General features: G+C 32.8%; 5 protein-coding genes and 1 pseudogene across 5 annotated transcripts; 2 read left to right on the plus strand and 4 right to left on the minus strand.

The window, feature by feature from the left end:
• Positions 1-803, minus strand: LOC18034741 (copper transporter 1). Its single transcript, XM_006424892.2, has one exon. It carries the CDS (start codon positions 524-526, stop codon positions 74-76), a length of 453 nt encoding a protein of 150 aa, XP_006424955.1. The 5' UTR covers positions 527-803; the 3' UTR covers positions 1-73.
• A 2,132-nt stretch (positions 804-2,935) lies between these two features.
• Positions 2,936-3,422, plus strand: LOC112096261 (annotated as a pseudogene).
• Positions 3,423-6,480: 3,058 nt separating this feature from the next.
• LOC18033861 (copper transporter 1) lies at positions 6,481-7,079 on the minus strand. The gene has a single exon (XM_006424894.2). The coding sequence runs from the start codon at positions 6,982-6,984 to the stop codon at positions 6,538-6,540; it is 447 nt and encodes a 148-aa protein (XP_006424957.1). The 5' UTR covers positions 6,985-7,079; the 3' UTR covers positions 6,481-6,537.
• A 2,362-nt stretch (positions 7,080-9,441) lies between these two features.
• On the minus strand, positions 9,442-10,302 carry LOC18034534 (copper transporter 1). Its single transcript, XM_006424896.2, has one exon. It carries the CDS (start codon positions 10,070-10,072, stop codon positions 9,602-9,604), a length of 471 nt encoding a protein of 156 aa, XP_006424959.1. The 5' UTR covers positions 10,073-10,302; the 3' UTR covers positions 9,442-9,601.
• Positions 10,303-15,611: 5,309 nt separating this feature from the next.
• Positions 15,612-15,998, minus strand: LOC18034698 (copper transporter 1). Its single transcript, XM_006424898.2, has one exon. The coding sequence runs from the start codon at positions 15,996-15,998 to the stop codon at positions 15,612-15,614; it is 387 nt and encodes a 128-aa protein (XP_006424961.2).
• Positions 15,999-18,846: 2,848 nt separating this feature from the next.
• On the plus strand, positions 18,847-20,776 carry LOC18033895 (UDP-glucose iridoid glucosyltransferase). The gene is made up of 2 exons (XM_006424899.2): positions 18,847-19,452; positions 19,694-20,776. The coding sequence occupies exons 1-2, from the start codon at positions 18,909-18,911 to the stop codon at positions 20,617-20,619; spliced, it is 1,470 nt and encodes a 489-aa protein (XP_006424962.2). The 5' UTR covers positions 18,847-18,908; the 3' UTR covers positions 20,620-20,776.
• Positions 20,777-22,382: the final 1,606 nt, after the last annotated feature.

Below are 22,382 nucleotides of genomic sequence, written 5' to 3' on the forward strand. Positions count from 1 at the left end.
CTTGAAATTAAAAGGTAGCTACAGCAGTCTATTTCAGAAATGAATTACCCAAATCAAATGATTATCATAAAATTCAACAACTTTCCGAAGGCTTCTCATACGGTGGAAATTCAGTTTTATCAAAAACCATACTTCCAAACAGCAGAAACCCTAGAGCCTGGCCAGCAACAGCCGCAAGAAAAATTCCAGCGTTGAACGACATGAGAGAAAGCATCAGCAGATATCCAAGACTAACCCTAATAGCATGCAAGATCGTTCTAATGATCCTTGCGGCAACATTGGTCGTGCCCTCTTTGATCAGCCGGCTGTGGGTCAGCCACTCAGCAATTACCCCCAACGTAAATACAAAAATTAGGGCTAATGCATACATGCCTGCCCTTTTGCCGGGCCAACCGGAGAAAAGGACTTCTGCTTCATTGCCCCAGTAGAAGGTCATATGCATCTTCATTTTCTTGTGGAGATGCATCATCATTTCACCGGTGCCGTTCTTCGTAGGCGGGGGGTCAAGCATGTGACTATCGTTCATGTCTGAAGAAATTATACATACAATAGAATTAATCAATGAATTAGATTTTTGTTTTTTCGGTTTTTGGGTTGGATCCAATCAGATGATTGGTTGAAACAAGATTGAGGAATTTAGGGTTCGGATGAAGGGAAGCAAATGATAGTACAGAATTATTACTATGTACCGATGAGGGGTTTTGTGGAGAACGAGAATACTCATTTTTGCTAATTAATTAAATTCAATGAAGCGTTTTATAGGTTTTAGAATTATTTCAGTATTTCCTCTGGCAATTCTAACATTTACTTACCACGACCCAAATAATTCAATGTAATTGTGAACTTACCCTTGTTATAGTAACTATATATATGTGTCGTCACATCAATGAGACTCGACTTTCGTTCCACCCCCCTCCCAAAAAAAAAAAAAACCAAAAAAGAAATGGCACTTGACTTTGTAGCTCCTGATTCCTGAACGATAATTGATTAAGATAACTATATACATCATGAAACTCAACAAATAGGCCATCATCACATGCGTTTCACAAGCGATTAGCAAATTTAAGAAAAAAACGATAAAATTGCCAGCTCCAGTCTTCCAATTTGTCACTAATAATTAATTATTAATTAGTTGTATTTCCTATATAATCTTCTATGTATAGCACGGATCAATTGTGTATTTTTATTGGCTAAAGTTGTTCACAATATTTGGTACGCATTAATTGGGACCATTTTACCCATAACAATTAATTATTAAATTAACAATAATATTAGAAATCCCAACTCTCAACATCTGAATCTCAAGTTGAACATCAATTCAATATGCTACTCATCTATTAGATAATAATTTCAAAATTTATAAAATTATTTAGCCACATTAAATGAATGAATATTATAACAATTGGGACTTACATATTGAAATATCTAATATTACTAGCAAATTAAAGGATTAATAATGTACTCGAAGGATTCTTTGGTGAACTTCAAAAATTTTCAGCCGATAATAAGAACGGATTTATTCCAAATATAGCTATACAAAAGAGTGATCTCACTCTGACTCACTCGACCGATCATCGCCGTCCTCCCATTTTCAATCAATTGATTTTTGTTCTTTCTTCGTAAAATTATATGTGGTTCGGCTAGTTTCTTGCCGTTTGAAGAACAAAGAAAAATTAGAATGTTGATATGTTTTCTTCAGTTATTAGTTCATTTTATATATGTATTTATCCAAATTGTTTTAATATACTTGATTATTCAAGGGCTGTGGTGCTGACAATGCTCTCCGTGTTAATTCAAATATCCAGTAACGCGTGAACGTGCAAACCGATCGAACTGTGAATATCATCAACTCAATGGGGCCACCAGGCTCCTCTTGATTTTTCCCCATCTTCATCGAAGTGAGAAACTGAGAATTGATTGAGTTGATGATATTTTCTCCTTTCATATCATTTCATTTATAGCGTGTAGTCGGGAATTGATTAAGGACCCACTTTGATTGGCATTCTCCGTGGAAATGGTCCATTTTGATGAGCAAATCACATGCTTCCGTTCTGTTCCGTGTGATAATTTTTCCACAATCACTTAATTCCAGCAGCGAAAGGGGCCTACTAGCAAAGGACCAAGAACAGTTTTTCCAACTTAATTAATTTCTTTTAATTTGTGGTTGATCTTCACTTTCCATTTCTTTGATTATTGTTACGGTCCAAAATCTCCAAAACTCATCACCTTATACACGACTCAAGTTGAAGAACTTTCATTATAAAAGCTTGAATATGAAATTGTCAATGCTCACTCACTACGAACTTGCGCCCTCAACTAGATTGTACTGCTATGCTATGAGAAGATTATATTTTCGTCTCTTATAAAATTTTTCTTACCAAGCGTTAGATATCTTATAAATTTATAATGCCTTTATTTAATTTTTTTGACATTAACATTTACGAGAAAACATACTTTTAAAGAATAAATGTGAAATTATTAATTAACATACAAACTGCCAAGTAACTAGTTTTAATTTGTAAACATTTTAAATCATTATTTTATATTAATTTGTAGGTTAAAAGTTGCATACTAAGAGTTAAAATTGAGTGTGGGATACAAGTGATTAAAAGAAAAAGAGTGCTGATGTTTGCCCCGGGTCAAATCCCGGGTCAAACCCCGAAACAACCCAAAACGACGTCGTTTCGTTCTAATTTTTTTTCTTTCCTCCGCTTTGAAACGACGCCGTTTAGAGAATAATAAACGCAAAACAAAAGCCCTTTCTTCGAAACAACACCCATTGCCCTTCGAATGGTCCAGATTCAGAACTCGTAGAAACAAGCGCCTCGCTTCACTGTCTTATATAAACAACTATCCCCTAAACTTGTCTTCCGTTGCCACGTTGCCATCACTTTAAAGTTTTCCCTCTGGTTCCGCAGAAACACACTTTCACAAAATGGCTCGCACGAAGCAGACAGCAAGGAAGTCCACCGGAGGAAAGGCACCACGTAAGCAGCTGGCCACCAAGGCAGCTCAGAAAGTTCGCTCCAACGACGGGAGGAGTGAAGAAACCACACCGTTTCAGGCCGGGAACAGTGGCTTTGAGAGAGATCAGGAAGTACAAGAAGAGCACTGAGCTTATGATAAGGAAGCTTCCGTTCCAGAGGCTCGTTAGGGAAATCGCTCAGGACTTTAAGATCGGTCTGAGGTTCCACAGCAGCGCCGTCGCGGCTCTTCAAGAAGCTGCCGAGGCTTATCTGGTGGGTCTCTTTGAAGACACCAATCTCTGTGCTATTCACGCTAAAAGGGTCACCATCATGCCCAAAGATATCCAGCTTGCAAGGAGAATCAGAGGCGAGAGGGCTTGAATAAAATGACGGATGTAAACATTTTAATGAGTTGTTTTTGTTGTTAGGGTTTGCTTTTGAGATGTTGATATGTAATGGGCCATTTTGGAAATCTTATGTAATGTACTGAATTTTTCTTTAGCCGTTTAGATTGTGCCTTCCAGATGCTTGTGAAAATATCTGTTGAATGTTAGAAGTCTTGTTTTAGAAAAATTGAATTATTGGGCACTTTCATTTGCTTAAGCAAGTAGTTTATGAGCTCTCTCATCGTTGAAACAAATTTTGCATATAAATAGCCCGGAAAAAAAGAAAAAAACTTCCAATTACTTCCTTCAGTATTGTTCCTTGCTGCTGCTTCTTCACCGTTAACAACAGACTTTTTTTCTACACTTTCAACAGTTGAGCTTATAATATATTAAAACCATAGAGAAATCTTCTTTGTTCTCCTTTCTTCACCTTGAATTAAACCATGAAAGTACCGGAAAGATGTCTGAAATATCTGGTGTTCCCATTAGCGCCATGAGCTCTGCAAGCTTAAATTTAGCTCAGACCCAAGTTTAGTTCCCTTGACTCCTAATGCAAGCGTGCCAGTGCCGAAACGTCGTCGTTTCAAAGCATATAAAAGGGAAAAAAAATTAAACGAAACGATGTCGTTTTGAGTTATTTCGGGGTTTGACCCGGGATTTGACCCGGGGCAAACATCATTTTCCAAAGAAAAAATGATTGAAGGAAGAGAGAACTATTTTTCATCATTTCGAGTTGTGATATTTGATCTCTTCAAATTATCTTATTAGTTTTCATTTCTCAATTAACCCATAAAATTTTTATAAAATAATTTCATATAATTTCTTCAATATTCTTATTTATCATTTTTACTTTCTTTTTAACTCTCGTCATTTAAAACTCCAAAAGTAATCTAATCCAAACAACGGGTTTGATTTTTCTTCAATGTGTTGCTGACTTGTGTGAAATTAGATCTCGCCTTGTTGATGGTGATGAAATTACCGGGGCAAGATGCATGATTTTGCCCGGCAGTTGAGATGGACGATAGAGCAATACATGAAATTTCTCTAGAAATTTGTCTTTTGATAAAAGTTCAAATTCTCATTAACGTATAAAGATTAATTGCTTATTAGCAGGGACGGATGTAGCATGTGACCAGTGGGGCCAGCCCCCATTGGCCAAAAAAAATTTTAAAATTAAAAAATATATATTTTAGTTTTCTAATTAGCCCCCATCAAAATTTTATTAAAATAATCACTATAAATTATAAACCCCCATAAATTTTAAAATTTAACTTTTAAGAATTATAAAAACTTATATTTTAATTAAAAATAATGATAGCCCACCACTCAAAATATTTTCTATTCTCAAAAATAGGATTAATTCTTCTAGTCTCTATAATAACACTAGAGTGAATGTTTTCAGTAATGAAACTCATGAAGAATTATCTTTGGAATCAGATGGGATAAATGATAGTTTAGTTATTTGTATAGGAAACAATAAATTTAATAATATTGATAATGAGTCTATTGCATAACATTTTTAAAATACGAAAATGCGTAGAGAATAATTATAAATGTATTAGCAAATATTTTATATATTCAAAATTTTAGTTTTTCATATTTTATTATTATCTAATTTAGCCCCCGGTAAATTATTTTTCTAAATCCGCCACTGTTATCAGGTGCAATGTGCAAAACAAAAAACAACAAATAATGTTTCAACTAATTAAAGTTGTCATGCTCGTGAATTGGGTTAAAAAAAGTGCTGCATGTCTTTTCATTCAGGAAGAAATGGAAAAATCCCTGTAACTATTATAGAAGCTTACACAACCCTTTTTCTATCACCCAATGGACTCCAAACTCTTCTTATAAACCCTAGCTCTCTTGATTAGGATGGCATTGAGTTTGCGTGCAAGTTCCTGGGATCTGATATTGCACTCGAGATTCTCGCGTGCCAGCACACGCTCCTCTGAGTTCTTGACTTCTTGATGTGGTGCGTCAAGTAATTGGAAGGAGTAATGATACAGCCACAAACTCTTGTACAAACTTATTTTGTACAAACTGACATGGCATTAATTGATTGGTTGAATGAAAATATAAATTAATAAAAACAAATCATGTGGGCCAAGTGATATTTAATTCAACTAATCTTATCATGCCACATCAGTTTGTACAAAATAAGTTTGTACAAGAGTTTGTGGCTGTATCATTACTCAATTGGAAGCCTACCTCGCTATCGAGCTCATTTCTTCTTCTTCTTTTTTTTTTTTAAGTGTTAGCATTCACTTATTCATTATCCTTTTTAGTAACAGTAATTGTAATTAAATTTATTAATAGGGGTTATTGAAAAAAAAAATGAGAGTTCAAATATAATTGTTCTTCTATTAATTAAGTGCAAGAATTTCATTAGAACTGCAGTGATTTAGCATTTGATTATAATGGAGTTCACAAATGGAATGTGAGGTGAGAGAGAGGATTCTTAAGATTTTCCGAAGAAATGAATTTTTATAATTTGGTAGTTAATAAATAGAAAAAAAAGTAAATCTTGATTATTTAAACTAAAAATTTACAAATGTCAAGATTGGACAGATAAGGTAATTTTAACTCAAAGAGAGAATCCTAATTAATATGTAGGGGACACTTTGAAAATTAACCAGCTAATTTTTTAAAGAAAATTAAGACTTATGAACGAAATGCCATCATAGTTTGCCGTCGTGATTTTTTTCATAAGATTGCCCGAGGCCACACGGCTATCAAAAAATCTCATGACTAACTAACAATTAATGGGGGATAGAAATAGATTATACCACATACACATATAGCCAACATTAACGAAAACGACTCTTACCTTTTTACAGAATGATTTTTCTTTTTAAACAACAAAAAAAGTATGAAGTGAAGAGTAAGTAAAAAGCACATAAACAAAAGACAATTGAACACACACACACACACACGTTATCGTTTTTTCGTCCACAGTAGATATATATTTAGCAAATTTGCACAATGTAATGCATCTTTTTCTGAAGTTATTTTGTCGACATTGTATGTAATTAAGTTTCTGAATATCTAATAAACTAATAAATACACAAAATTCGCACCCACAATACCATTAAAAAATTCAATAATTTCACATTTATTTTCTAGGGGTGGAAAGCTACAAAATTAAGGCAAATTGAATGACAAAATTGCAACCATCAATTGATGATTCAACAACTCATGGGAGAAAGATCATTGGTTTTTGGAGGAGGAGCTGATTTATGAAAAACCCTACTGCCAAACAGCAAAAACCCTAAAGAATGGCCGGCAACAGCCGCAAGAAAAACACCGACATTAAACGACATGAGTGCAAGCATCACCAGATTGGCAAGTCCAACCCTGATTGTATGCATGAAAGTTTGAATGATTCCCGCTGCGACATTGCCCGTGCCCGTTTTGATCAGACGGCTATGAGACAGCCACTCAACAAGGATTCCCATTGCAAAGACAAAAACTAAGGCTAATGCATACATGCCGGTGCTCGTGCCGGGCCAACCTTTGAAGAGAACTAGGGCGTTTTTGCCCCAAAAAAAAGTCATGTGCATCATCATTTTGTGGCGGGGCATCGTCGGTGGCGGCGCCATGCCACCCATCTCATGTTTGTGAGTGTCGTTCATGGCGGACTGGAGGCTATATAATTAATTAGATACCAATTAAGATTGTGGAAATGAGTGAGAGGTTTTTGTTGATGATAAGGACTGAGGATTTTGGGGTTTTGTAGAGAAGTAAAATGATAGTACAAAGTTGTTTGTGTACGATGCACTAAGTAGTTTTGCGGAGTACAAAATACTAATTTCAGTTAATTAGTTCAACTCAAAGAAACCCTTTTATTAGTAGGCTTTAATTAGATTTATTTCACTATTTACTTGACAATATCCTAACTTTTATTTACCATATCTTACCTCGAATTTATTCGAATTTTAATGTTTATGGCTTTATGCACTAACGATTAAAACCCCCAAAAAAAATTAATAATAATAATAAAAAGAAAAATTGATTTGTAAACTTTGCGGTTAAAATAACCTCTCAAACGCACTTGATTCATTCAAATAATTCAAAACAATTGCTAGATTTAACTCTTGCAATTTCATTGTTTATGTCACTTTAAAATGATTCCTTGAAATCTAATTAAATGTAGTTGCATTCTGGAAAATAAACGTAAATATTTGTTTAGTTCTATATTTTAGTATTTATTTAGTCTATATTTATTAAAAATTATTTTCTTAGCATTTACAATAATACTCATGCAATAATCTTGGGCACATTAATGAAAAGAAAAAAGTCAATTTATCAAACTAACCCTTAAAAGTAAAATAATAACAAAAAAAATTTGCATTAGTTTTGATTTTACTTTTAGGATTAATATGATAAAATTACTTTAAGGATTAATTTGATAAAATTAACTTTTTTTTCTGCATTAATATTTCCAAAAGTGTTGTAAAGGTATTAATTATTATAAAAATAAAGAAAAAGTAAGGGTATGACTATGAGGCTATGTTTGGGAGAAAGGATTATGTGTAGGTTGAATTAATTTTGGGATTAATTATTTATCTTATGTTTGGCAAGCTCCACTTTGGATAAGAATATGGGACTAAATGTAAATTTAATCCTAAGATCATGGGATTAGTAATCCCAATTGAAACATGGGTTTAGTTAGGATTAACTTTTAAAAACAATTGTCTATTTAATTAATTATTACTTGAATATCTAATGTAGCATTTAATTTAATAATCACTATATTAAAATTAATCATGAAAATTAATAATACCAATAATTGGTTGCTTGTATATTATTTGCTAACTTTTTGATAAAATAAAATATATTTAAAATATCTAATAAAAATTAAATTAAATATTTAAATAATTTTTAATGTAATTTAATTTAACTAATTTATATTTTCTGTACACTCTCGAGTTATAAAATTAGAAATTGATAGTGTAGATAGCTGTGTAGTTACCATACAGTTTGAATTTTATAACATGAAGATTGTAGGATTGCTATGACTTATACTATACGGCTTAAATGGTACAATTGGCAGGTGGCATTATTTATTGATTTTATCGAAGTCATGAGAGTTGCTTGTCAATGAAATATGGTCCTTTCATTTTAAGCCTAAGAGAGTTATGAAGGACCCCACTTGAAGTTGCATTTTATAGTTGAATTGTCCATTTGGAGGACCAAAATTATCAGCCGCTTGTGCGTGATGATATTTTTTCCACGATCACATAATTCCTCACAAGGAAAAGGGCCAAAGAAGACCTGGGCTAAAGAAGACAACAAGAAAAGAAGAAAAAAAAAAAGTGAAGACAAAGAATACAGTAAATACGATTTTGTTTCCAACTTTCTTTTGGTCTATCTTTTTCTTCACACTTGTTTGATTTTTGTGGTCCAAAATCTCTAAAACCCATCATCACAAGTTGAAGAACTTGGCTGGAAATATCTTCATTTTAAACCTCATGATCTCAGTTTTTACTTGAGTGATAAAAATACGCCTGTAAATAGTATATAATGAGAATATATGTAAGAATTAAAAAAAAAATCTCGATCAAACACCCAAAAAATAAAATAAAATAATACTTCAAAACACAGTTAAGTTAAAGAATCCTCCTAATTCGAAATCTAATTTTGAAAATTAAGGCAAATGAGAACACCAGAACATTTTAGCTTTGGTGACTTGGAAAAGTAAAAGTCTTAGTGGTCCTGGTGTGGCTACAATTTCCAACTTGAAACACAACAAAAGCTTTCATCAATAACCAGCGTCTGGTATTGACAACAACATAGCACCCTTCACCGTTAAAGCTAGTTCATCGGTTGATTTTTTAAAGCAAGGACTCGAATAAAAGTGAATGTATCATCCTAATTTGCATTTAGTATTGATAGATGGAAATACGGTTGACCACACAAAAAGGAATCTGAAAAACCCACGAAGAAAAAAAGAACATAAGCAAAAGGCAATTGAAAAAATAACCAAATAAAATCCCTCTTGGAATCTCTTCCGCATTAACCATGTTTGCATCATATGCAATTAAATTTCTCAAATCCAGAAACTGAAAATCAATAAAAACTGCAAAATATTTCTCAATATTTCTCACCCACAATACCATTTCTTCATATTCAGTTTCTACAGATAGTTTCAGAGAGAAGAAAGAAAGAAAGAAATTAAGAGTTACAAGATAAACTACAAAGCCAAACTCAAGAACATACTTAACTCTTAGTAATCAGCTATTAATTATATCAACAACTCATGGGAGGAAGATCAGAGGTTTTTGGAGGGGGTGATGATTTATTAAAAACCCTGCTGCCAAAAATAAAGAATCCAAAAGTATGACCAGCAACAGCCACCAAAAACACACCTCCATTAAAGGACATAATAGCAAGCATCACCAAGAAAGCAAGCCCAACCCTGATTGCATGTAAAAGAGTCTGAATCAAACCAGCAGCCACATGATTTGCATCAGGCTTCATCAATTTGCAGTGAGAGAGCCACTCAACCAACACAGCCAACACAAACACAACAATCAAAGCTAAGGCATACATTCCTGAGCTTGTTCCAGGCCAGCCTGAGAAGAGAATTTCAGAGTTCTTGCCCCAGAAAAACGTCATGTGCATCATGTTGTGATGATGCATCATCGTCCCTGTGTTATTGGTGTTGTTCATTGACATGGGCGGTGACATGCTTCCATGATCATGATGCATGCCATCCATGGCTTTGCTAATGTTTGCTGATCTCTCTTGGGAGTCTTTTATTGAAAGTTTCTTTCTTTCTTTCTTTCTTTCGGTGCTTTGAGGTAATGAGAGACGGTAGGTTTCATATTTATTTCTGTTATAAGTATGACTGTTTCAGCGATTAATGAGAGATTGATAGTACATCGGGACTTGTAATTTTCTGTACTGCACAAAGCTAAATGGAGTTATGGCCACAATAACGTGCAATATTTGAAATAGACGGCCGCGTTTTATTAATTTTTATGGACATTGAGATACTCTAAATTCTTTTATATACATGTATAGAATTCATTAATAGAAGAGAGTATAGGGTTCGAAACTCAATCTTATGGATGAGGATGAAATTAAATTAATGTTTGGTTAATTGATACTAAAAATAAATAAAAGTAATTACATAGAGTTCAAGGCATCATTTGAAATTACCGTTGAAACGTTAAAAATAATTTATTTATTTTTTATTAAAAAAATGAGTAAATTTTTAAAGTTTGATATTATTATAAAGTTATTTATGTAAGTTGATGTTATTTTTTGAAGACAATAAGACATATATAAGCGTTTGGGTATCTTATATTGTTAGTATTAGATGCTATAATATAAATCATAACGGTAGAATATCATATTACCACAGTAATCCCAAACTGAGGCTAAATATTAATTTTTAATATATATGTAAACAATCGGGATTTACTATTTATTTTAAAATGTATATTGTCCATTGAGACAAATTTTGGTGCTTGCGTCTCTTTTTCTCAAGGAAAATTTATTTGAGGGTTGGATAAGAATTAAGAGAGTAATTGAATTATTTCTAAAAAAAAAGAGAGAGTAATTGAATTATAAATTTGTACTTTCTTAATGTACAAATTTGATAGTACAGACTAACCGTCCTTATCTGATATTAGAGGTTGAAATTTTTTTGGTGAAATGTGAGGGGTTAAAATGTGTAGAATATAATATTTGAAAGATCAACGTTTAAAAAATAGTACTTGATATGTCAAATCTGTAGATGCAATAGTTTTAAGGGATTCAAAATGAGGAGTTAAAAAAAAAGAAAAAAAAAAGAGTCTCTCTTAACCTGAATTTAGCTAGAAAATGAAACGACACCAATTATTGATACGATTTTCACAAAACTAAATAGATGTTAAGATTATGATTAGCAAATGCAAAGATGCATTTTAGTCCTGTCTAATAGCAAAGTTTTCACATTCAATTGAGTGTAATACATATAACAACGGAAGCTTTCATTAATAAGTTGTGTGTGGTGTAGCCGTGTAGGCAACAAACACACAGCACCATTCACCATTAAATCTAATTTACTTAGTTGATTTCTCCCCCGCCACCCCCCCCCCCCCCCCCACCAAAAAAAAAGGCTTGAATTACGCTTTCTGTCTTTTTTTTTTTTTTGGGTTTATAGATATAATGAGTTCCATTATTGGTGCTATTGAAAAGTGGGAAAATAATCATAATTCTTATAACATTAATATTCCTTCTTTCAATATCGCAATTACGTCCTTCTCTTTATAGGTAAGGACATTTTTGAAATTACACCTTTTAAGATATTAGTTAAATTAATGTTTGTAATAGGGAAGTTTTATCCACCTCAGATCAGAAAATAGGCGCCAATCTCCTTTCATTTTCACACTAAATGGTGTATGTTGATTCTGATATGGGGAATTAACAATTTCGCAAAATGAAAACCCTCTTGCAATCTCAGGCCTATAGCCATGTTTGCACCATATGCAATCAAATTGCTGAAATCTAGTAAACTAATATTTTTTTTGGTTTTTGACTACGAGGTATCCTGGAGAGGGCTTCAATTGTGGGAGGCACTTTTAAACCCGTACCACAACCCAGACTAGAAGTTCCCGCTCGAACCGAGAGGCACATATTCTCCCAACAAAGACGACTTCCCTGCGACTCGAACTGGGGAGCAAACACAGTCAAGCCACTTAAAGGGACTCCATTACCAGTGGAAACAACACTTTGTTGGTCTAGTAAACTAAATATTAATAAACTGAAATTTCTCCCCCAAAATACGGTTCTTCATAATCAATGTTTGGTTTTTTACAGAGTGTTTCAGAGAGAAGAAAGAAAGAAAGAGTTACAAGATAAACTACAAATTAAGCCCAATCCAAGAACATACTACAATAAATTATGTATGTCAACAACTCAATTAAGGAAGACCACAGGTTTTTGGAGGGGGTGATGATTTATTAAAAAACCTGCTACCAAAACTCGAGAACCCAAAAGTATGACCAGCAACAGCCACCAAAAACACACTGCATTAAAGGACATGATAGCAAGCATCACGAAGAAAGCAAGACCAACCCTGATTGCATGCAGAAGAGTCTGAATCAAACCAGCGGTTGCATGATTTGCACCAGGCTTCATCAATTTGCAATGAGAGAGCCGCTCAACCAACACAGCCAACACAAACACAAGTATCAAAGCTAACACATACATTCCTGGGCTTGTTCCAGGCCAGCCTGAGAAGAGAATTTCAGAATTCTTCCCCCAGAAAAACGTCATGTGCGTCATCGTGTTGTGATGGTGCATCATCGTCCCTCTGTTGTTGGGAGGTGGCATGCTCCCACGATCATGATGCATGCCATCCATGGCTTTGCTAATAATATTGCTTGCTCTCTCTTTGGGGTCCTTTTGCAAAAGATTGAAAGTTTCTTTCTTTCTTCCCTTTTTCTTTTTTGGCTCAAAGGTAATTGTAATTTTAAACAAAAATAGATGGCATTATTGTAATTTTGGTAGATATGGTGGTTCATTAATATTTTTATTTAAAATACAGAACGGTGTAATCATTTAAACTCACAAAAAATATATATATACTGATAATTTCACAATAATTTTTATTACCAAATTATCCATTATGACAATTATCATTAAGGACAGGGAAAAAAATGAAAAAATCACCGTAGTTGTTAGGAAGTGAATGAAAATTTTGCATAAACTAAAAACAATTTTTTGCATCATGTGAATTTGATGATTCGAGGCTTTAAAAAAAAAAATAGAGTCCTTCACATGTATAATTAATAATTAAGTAAGTTGATTTGAAGTTTTGAACTCTATGGCAATTATAGCATTGGATGAAAAAGCAAGAAGAATTTTTTGCATCTTGCAAGTTGCAATTATAAACTTATAAATACTTTCATAAAGGCCAATGGATGAAAATGACATCGATAATTTCATTGTAAACCCATCTGTAATGTATTAGTAGTTTGTTGACTCAAAATTTTCAATTTATTGACAACCATGATAGTCTTTAATGTTAGCCAGGTTTGATCAGAGTTAAATTCCTTGTGCTATCATCATTCGACATTGTCTAAGACGGGGTGAGGAAAGTAAAAGGTGAAGAAAGAAGAAGAAGAATATTAAATTAATATCACGGTTATTTTTGGATTTTGGAGGGGTTATAAAATAATTTTTTATTTTTTAAATTTACGTTGCGGATGTGTTAAGAAAATAAATGTGAAAAGTATAATTTTGAGTTTAAATAGCCCTACTCTATATAGAATTCTATATGGAAAAATAGTCTCAATATCGATTTTTATAATATTAAAAAATTGTCGGCTTTTTAAATAGTTGGGATTTGGTTGTCTATTTTAGAAAAGATATAGGGGTTGTTTGTTCTTTCTCTAAAGTCTGAATCTTAATTATTTTCAAATATTTACAGTTTTTATTTTGTTTGATTTTTATCACTTATACCTGATTAAAAGATGCTTAGGTCTGAATGAAAAAAAAAAGGTTAAATATTCTTACTTTTATTTGACTACCAAAACATGTAAATGAATTTTTAATATTCTCTCTCATTAATACATCTATTAAATAATTTTTTCCTATTATATAAATTATCCTTTTATTATTATTTTTATTCATCCTCTTTTTTTTTTAATTATAGACATGTATTCAACAATTTTTTTTTTTAATTTTAAACATAGTAGAACTTTGTATGATTGTGTTTTGTAATAGATCCATCTCTTTGTGTTTATATTTACTATTTTTATAATATATTTTGAATTTTATTTAATAAATTAATTTTAATTCGAATGATTAAACATTTCTTGATTGACTTATGTAATTAACAAGAACAAATATCATTATAATATACTAAAAACAATATTATAGGTATCATTATTAATGTAAAGAAATACATATGTTAGATATATGTTTTTATTTTTCATGCTTTATTAACATAAACATTATCAAACTTTTTTACTAATCAAATAATTTATTTATAATGTGTAATGTGTTTAACCAATAAATATAAGTATTGTTAATATTCATGAGGTTATATATGTCAAAATATTATACTTTGGATTTTTTTTTTCTAATAAACAAACAACTTAACATTTATATTCAAATATTGGAAAATATATATATATATCATTTAGATATATATATTCAAACCTATCTAAACTTTAGTCAAATTCAAATCCATTCAAATTTCAAATAAAAAACAAATGCTCCCATATTCTCTTTTTCTCAATGAAAAATTATTTGAGGGTCAAATAAGAATTGAGAGAAAAATTAGATTATAGTTGTACTTTAATAATGCACATCTTTTTCATTGATGTACAAATTTGATACTGCAGAATAAATATCCTTATCTGATAATGTAGGTAGAAGTTGTTGTTGTTGTAAGGGGTTAAAAATGATATTTGAAAGATCGATATCTAAAGAATACTACATAGAATGTCAAATTAACTATAGGTACGATAATTTTGAAAGATTAAAAATGAGATTTTTTTAAATGTAAAAGTAAAGAGTGTCTTATCCGAATTTAGTTATGAAAATGAAACTTCATAAATTTTTTGTACGATTTTTCCTTAAAATAAATGAATGTATATAAATATGGGAACTGAATCACTATTTTAAGAATGAAAAGGCCTTTTTTTTTGGTAGTTTGAAAAATTAATAAGTTCATAACTATTTGGTTTTTAAAAATCAATTGTTTTTAGTTTGGTTTCGTTCGAGTTCTAAAAAAAAGGGTCAAAAGCTCAAACAAACTAATTAAAAAAATGTCGAAAAATCAAACTGATCGATTTAGATTACTTAGGTTCAATTTTCAATCATGTCGATTCGAAATTTTCTAAACCAAACTGAAAAATACCCATAAAATTTATTCACTTTGATATTTCTTTTTCTGATTTAAGCATTTCAGGCTTGAGGCACAAATGGGCTTTCGGACCGTTAAGACCCAAACTTCCTACCAATGGATTTTCATTTCGGCCTACTTTTTCAAGTATGAGGTGTTAGTGGCCTCATTGAAAGGGCTATAATCGATTTGTAATTAATTAGGAAAAGGAAATTTATTTGCTTATATAATATAAAATATAACCATTTAGATTAATATTTTTATGCTCACGTAAAATTTAGGATGGTAATGTCCAAAGCTCTTTATATGAATGCCATTCCTTCGATACATAGACACAAGGACCACTTCAATGTGGTTCAAAAGTTAATCACTGCATACACACCAGAATATTGATATTACAGACTTAACATTTATTTAGCAATTCAGAGGAGGAAGATCTGATAAATCCTGGTAAGGTTCAATCTTAAGATTATTCCTAAAAACCTGACTCCCAAAAATCAAGAAACCAACTGAATATCCAGCAACTGCAGCAAGCAACACACCAATATTAAACGACATGACAGCAAGCATCACCAAATAGGCCAGTCCAATCCTGAAGGCATACATGAGAGTCTGCAAAATCCCTGAAGCGACATTGCTTATGCCAGACTTGATCAATTTCGCATGCGAGATCCACTCCACTGTCAGTGAGATCATGAACACAAAGATTAAAGCTAATATGTAGCAACTGAAGCTCTCGCCTGGCCATCCTGGGAATAGAATCTCAGTATTTGTGCCCCAGAAAAATGTTATATGACCCATCATCATCTTTTCTTTCTATGTCTTTTGCCGCAGCAAGCTAAAATGGAAAGCAACGCGAAGGAGGATATATAATAGTAGTACAATTATAGGAGAATATGGATGTTTTTATTTTTAATGCAAGTGATGATATATAGTACTTAACACTTGGAAGTTGTACTACCTTATGTTCCACTTCGTGAAATGTAATGGTACTTTAGAAATATCAATCAGGCACATAATAGTCGACTGTGATTAGTCAATTGGCTCTCATTTTATTATCTTTTTGGCATTCATTTTAAAAATAGGACCGAAATTCAGAATATTTGTTCATTACCATGCAACTCCACTATGATAAAGAGGAAAATCAGGGCCGGCTTTAGAATCTAAGGGCCCTTAGGCGAAATTTTCTTATGAGACTTTTATTTATTTTGTAATTTCAATACTCAAAAATATATAAAAAGAATTAAAATTTATTTCATCTTTAATTTTTGAATTTCAATAATAATAAAAAGATCAAAAATTTTAAAAATAAAACCTAAAAAATAGTCAAGAAGATATTTTTTTATTCCATTAAAACCGTTAAAAACAAACAAACAAATAAATAAAAACAATATTTTTTTCAAATAGAATATTTAAAATGATAGAGTACAAAATTTTGAAATGATGAATTGATGTTCAAAAATAAAAATGGACTTTATATTTGAAGAAACTAATTATTTACATGAACCAATGAATATAATAATTTTCTTGGTAGAGAAAAGAACAAGAATTTTTTTTCATTTACTAATTCTTGAGATTATAATGTTTTTAATAGAAATTAAAAGAAATACTAAAAATCAAAGATTCTAACAATTACTAAAAATCAAAGATTCTAACATTGAATAATTAAAAAGGTAAATAATTTTTTGAAAATAATAATAATGAATCAACTAATGGTTAAATAATATATTATACTTCTTTAAAATTAAGATTTCTAAAAATAGATTTTTTTATCAAAAATAACTCTTAATTTCTTAAAATACGTATTAAAATTTTTTATTAATTAGAGAATTATTAAGGAAATACTCAAAAAATGAGGCATTCTTAAAATATGAGGCCTTAGGCGACTGCCTTGTTCACCTATACCTAAAGCCACCGCTGAGGAAAATGACGCATTATGAGCAGAGTGGTGGGGTCACCATGTTGGTGTACTGCTTTTCAAAATGAGTATTTGTAGTACAAATCAAATTTTTAGCTCACTTTGCCCAAATTTTATTTGGAGGCCTTTGATTCATTGATCAAACTGTAACTCTATAAGTCGTTTAAAGATGAATATGCGGTCTGCAGCAATAATATGCTGTTGCCGCATCTAACTAGAACATTTGGAAAATAGGTGAAAAAATTATTAGTTTTTCAATCTCTAGTGGTTATTATTGAAAAATTATTAGTTTTTCAATCTCTAGTGTCTCTTAAAGCAACATACTTCAATTTAAAATAAATATGTCATTTAAATATTTATATTTAGATCCATTCAAACTTAAAAGAAATTCAAACACATTCAGATGTTTTAGAGCTAAGGTGATATAATAAGAGAGTGAATGACATTGTGGTGCTATAGAAATTAAAATGGAAGGCCTAACTATTAAGGAAAAGTTTATGCGTGTTTAGTAAATCACCGCTAACCATTAAATAAAAGTTATTTATTAGATTTAGAGTTTATTTTTCAGTAAACAATTGTGGGAAAGGCTTTGGCAGCTCAACTGCGAAAGAGCTCAAACAAAGGAGCCTTTTAGAGTAGTGGCTACTAGCTAAGAGTAGGGCACATTCTTAAGAGATTGTACTCAATTTAGGAGATTTTAGTTTGTGTTATATCAACTTCTCTTCTTTGTCAAGGAATGACTTTTCTAGTGGTTTGATATAGAGAAAGGAAAATGGAGTAACACAGAAAATTCTTTGCTTCTCCATGAAACAGATATCTAGACAAGTGGGTCATAACTAATTAGAAATTTGTAATTTTGAATAGGGAAAAAGTCATCCCTAGGGTTCCATGCAACAGCCTATTTCATCCTTATTTTTTAAACAATAGCCCAAAACATCCTTCTGTTAACTCACCGTTAGTTGAATGTCGTTTGTTAATAATTCATTAAGCGTAAAAATGAATTTTCCATCAAAGAGAAAATTAGAAAAATAAATAAAAGTTGACATATAACTAAAAATAATTTTATCTAATCCCACTAAATAAGAAATACCAAAAAAGATGAAAAATTTCTATTGCAAGTAATTCTTTTTTCACTTCTTTCTATTTTTGCGGCATGAAAGCTATATAAACTTTAGATCTAAGCACTAAAAATATCACAATTTTCTCATTCATAGAAATATACTCTCTAATTGTACTGTAAAATGACTTGAATTGAGTTGAAGATAAAGAAAATATTCAGCACATACAAGCACATAAAAATTAGTGGTATTTTTGATTTTTTCTTCCAATGATTTAAAGATATTGTGTTAATTACAATTTATTCTTTATGGTAATTATTTAATGGCTATATCAAACTATATCATTGTTGATTTCATTTAAGAAAAAATTAATATATTTTGTAGTGTTATTTAATTATGTAAAAAAATTATTTTAATATAGTTTGTATCATTTTAAAGAAAAATCATATTTTGCCCTTAATGAATTACTAATTAACGACTTTACACTAATAGTAAGTTAAAAAAAAAAAATTTTTAGTTATTATTTAAAAAATAAGAATGAAATAAGTTATTGTATTATATACTAGATATTATGATAGAAAATAAAATTTTCCCTTTTGAATATAAAACTCACTTTATCTGCAGCCGCCGTGTCATGAAAGTCAAATTTGTACAATGGTATCTCTGACGGCGGATTGGCAAATTGTTAAAAAAATTCAAAACCGTAACCTTCTCCTCTGTGTACTTTTCCTGGCAATGAATCCCATTAGCCATTTAAGTCCTCGTCTTCATTTTTGCAGCCGCACCAACAGAAACAAAATGGAGAGACAAGAACAACAAAAGGCCAGCCGCTTGGTGTTTGTGTTGTATCCATCTCAAGGCCACATAAATCCTATGCTTCAGCTTGCCACCATCCTTCACTCAAAAGGCTTTTCAATCACCATCATTCACCCAAAATTCAACTCTCCCAACTTATCTAATTATCCTGAATTCACATGCATACCCATATCAGATAACTTACCTGAAAGCCAAGACTCATTTGGGGATTTTGGCATCGTTACCGCTCTTAACAAGAATTGTGAAGGACCGTTGACTGAATGCATTCAACAAATGTTGAAAGCAGAGGATCCGCAAGATCGGCTTTCGTGTATCGTTTATGACAGCGTTATGCACTTTTCTCAAAGTGTTGCCGATTATTTAAAGCTTCCGGGAATCAGTGTTCGTACTGGCCCTGCTGCCACAATGTTGGCCTTCGCTGTCTGTCCTCGTCTTGATGAGCAAGGTTACATCTCCTTCCTAGGTAAAGTTTGAATACTTCGTATGAGTGGCTAATTTGATAACGAAACTAGATACATGTAATTAATTTGAATTTGATAACGAAACTAGATACATGTAATTAATTTTATCTCCCTCAAATTTGCGGAATAGTTTCATTGAAACAGAGGTAATTAGGCCAATCCGGCTTGTCCTCAAGACTCTTTGATAATAACTTACCTAAACTAGCTTCCATTGTTATAACTGATATGCCAATTGTGCAACAGAATCTATGTCCCTGGACGGAAAGAGCGATCTCCTGTCCCTCCTGCTTAAGGAACTAGCTTTTTCAATGAAAAAATTTACAGCCCCTGGTTTCTTAGAGTTAAGAGCTGCTGTAACAGATTCAGTGCAAAGGTGTTCGGCTCTCATTTTTAACACAGTTGATTTCATTGAACAAGAAGCACTAACAAAAGTTCAAGAACTATTCTCAGCTTCAGCTTTCACCATAGGTCCTTTTCACAAATTAGCGCCAACCATTTCTAGTTCATTACTAAAGGAAGACAGTCATTGCATTTCTTGGCTAAACAAGCAAGCTCCAAAGTCTGTCATTTATGTAAGTTTTGGCAGCGTAGCTAGCATAGACGAGAAAGAGCTGCTCGAAACAGCTTGGGGCCTGGCAAACTGTGAGCAACCTTTCTTGTGGGTGGTTAGGCCAGGTTTGGTTCGTGGCTCGAATTGCTCGGAACTATTACCAATTAATTTTCAAGATAGCGTTGGAGAAAGGGGTTGCATTGTGGAATGGGCACCGCAAAAGGAGGTGCTAGCAAATGATGCTGTAGGTGGGTTTTGGAGCCATTGTGGCTGGAATTCTACTCTCGAAAGCATTTCTGAAGGCATTCCAATGCTATGCAGGCCATTTTCCGGGGATCAAAACGTAAACAGGAGATATGTGTGTGACGTTTGGAATGTAGGCTTGGAATTGGAGGAGTTAGAGAGAGGGAAGATTGAGAAAGCTATAAAAACACTCATGGTAGATACAGAAGGCGAAGAGATGAGGAAAAAGGCAACACATTTGAAGGAGAAGGTGGAGCTGTCTCTGAAAGAAGGTGGTTCTTGCTACAATTCATTGAATGATTTAGCTGAGAAAATCTTATCATTCCGACCAAATGAAGATGGAGCTTCTGGACCCACCAGTGTTTTTAGCTGCTGATATCCGTAACATAATAAGTATCTATTAGATTTAAGGCTTGAATAATATCCTGGCTCATATGTCACAAATTTGATGTAAAAGTTTTAAAAGCTTTGTGGATCTTAAGACCATTGATAAATATTAGTACTTCATGATATTGATTCTCTTAAATGTTACAGTGAAGACTCCAAATGTATTGTGAAGAAAATGATCGGAGGAAATAGACAAAACGAAGTAAATATAAAGCCAAAGGAGAAAAAGAAAAAACAAATCTTCTAAGGAACTGAAATCAGATTCCGAGATTAGGTACAAACCTGCCAACAAATCACCCCATGAAAACTTAACACAGTCACACAGATCTAGGCCACATGCAAACAAATATGATAAACGCGATCACCGTTCCATTTTTTCATTTTCCGAGTTTCTTAAATTTACCTTATCTGCCTTTCAACTTAATTAGGCCTAATATGGCTAGTATCTATGTGCTAGTGACTGTGAGATGTTACATTGTAAAAAAATAATCCACACCTCAGTTACATGTGCTTGAGATGCATAAAAGTGGATCGATGTGCATCTAAAACAAAAAACTGAATAGCAGTAAGACTGGAGATACACACAGATGGAGGAGCAAAAGCAGAGACATTGCTGATTGGTGCTAGGGCCATGTCCATTCCAGGGACACTGAAAACCAATGCTTCAGCTGTGAACCATTCTTAATTCAAAGAGTTTTGCAATTACAGTTGCAGACACCAGATTTATCTCACCTAATCCTTCAAACTACCCTAATTTTGATTTCCTGCTGATCGTAGGTGGCTCAGTTCTAACCCTTCCTTTGAGGATTTGCTGGCTTCCATTCTACTGCTCTATCACAATTCCAAAGCACCTTTCCAGCAATGCTCTACTCTATTAATGGAACAACAGAAGGCACGAGCTGAGGTGATCTCCTTTATCCTCCATGATAAAATCATGTATTTCTCAAAAGCTGTATCAGCCCGGAGCTTTCAAGCAGCAGCTTGTGCCCTGCTAGTGCAGCTCAATATAATTCTCGCAAAGCTATTCCTCAGCAGGGTATGTACCCCGTTTAAGAATTTATAGAATTTCAGGGTCGCATCATTAAGAATTTTTTCCAGGCATTCTGTAAAAACTGCCTTTCTTAAGTCCCAATTATAGAGTGAATCCTAACTATAGATTGAACAGATCGTGTGCAGATAAAGTCCTCTTTTTTTTCTTTTTTGGTTTGGAATTTCAGGCCTTGGATTAAAGGACATAATGCCTGAGTTTCATCCCCTCAGGCTAACAGATCTGCCTTCGTCCAAATTTGAGTCACTGGAATAATTGTCACTTGGACAAAGCGTTGCGATTTTACAAACTCTTTCAGCTCTCACTTTCAAAACAAATCCAAGAGCATTGCCAAGTTCCAATCTTCTCAATAGGCCCTCTTCACGAATTTGCACCAGTCCTCTCTAACGGCTTGTTAAAAGAAGACCTGAGCTGCATTACACGGCTTGAAAAAGAATTCTGTTTTATACATATATAAGCCTATCAAGTGTAACGCTAGTAGATGCAAATGAACTACCAGACACGGCATGGAGCTTGGCCGAGAGCAAGCAGCGGCCTTTTCTTGCAGGCGATTTAAGGCTGGCCCACTGCTTGTTTCAGGTTGGCTTGAGTTACTGCCCAAGGGTTCAAAGAAAGAGGCTTCATTGTGAAATGAGCACCACAGAGAGATGTCTTGGCACTTCAAGCTTTAAGGGGTTTTTGAAGCCATTGTGGTTGTACTTCAA

The sequence above is a fragment of the Citrus clementina genome, unplaced genomic scaffold (assembly GCF_000493195.1).
Source record: "Citrus clementina cultivar Clemenules unplaced genomic scaffold, Citrus_clementina_v1.0 scaffold_8, whole genome shotgun sequence".
Lineage (NCBI taxonomy): Eukaryota > Viridiplantae > Streptophyta > Magnoliopsida > Sapindales > Rutaceae > Citrus > Citrus x clementina.

Bases quoted from the DNA above. Each gene is read 5' to 3' on its own strand.
- LOC18034698 (XM_006424898.2), bottom strand. From the start codon at position 15,998: ATGGGTCATATAACATTTTTCTGGGGCACAAATACTGAGATTCTATTC.
- LOC18034534 (XM_006424896.2), bottom strand. From the start codon at position 10,072: ATGGATGGCATGCATCATGATCATGGAAGCATGTCACCGCCCATGTCA.
- LOC18033861 (XM_006424894.2), bottom strand. From the start codon at position 6,984: ATGAACGACACTCACAAACATGAGATGGGTGGCATGGCGCCGCCACCG.
- LOC18034741 (XM_006424892.2), bottom strand. From the start codon at position 526: ATGAACGATAGTCACATGCTTGACCCCCCGCCTACGAAGAACGGCACC.
- LOC18033895 (XM_006424899.2), top strand. From the start codon at position 18,909: ATGAATCCCATTAGCCATTTAAGTCCTCGTCTTCATTTTTGCAGCCGC. The intron at 19,453-19,693 runs GTAAAGTTTGAA...ATTGTGCAACAG, and splicing joins AGGTTACATCTCCTTCCTAG to AATCTATGTCCCTGGACGGA.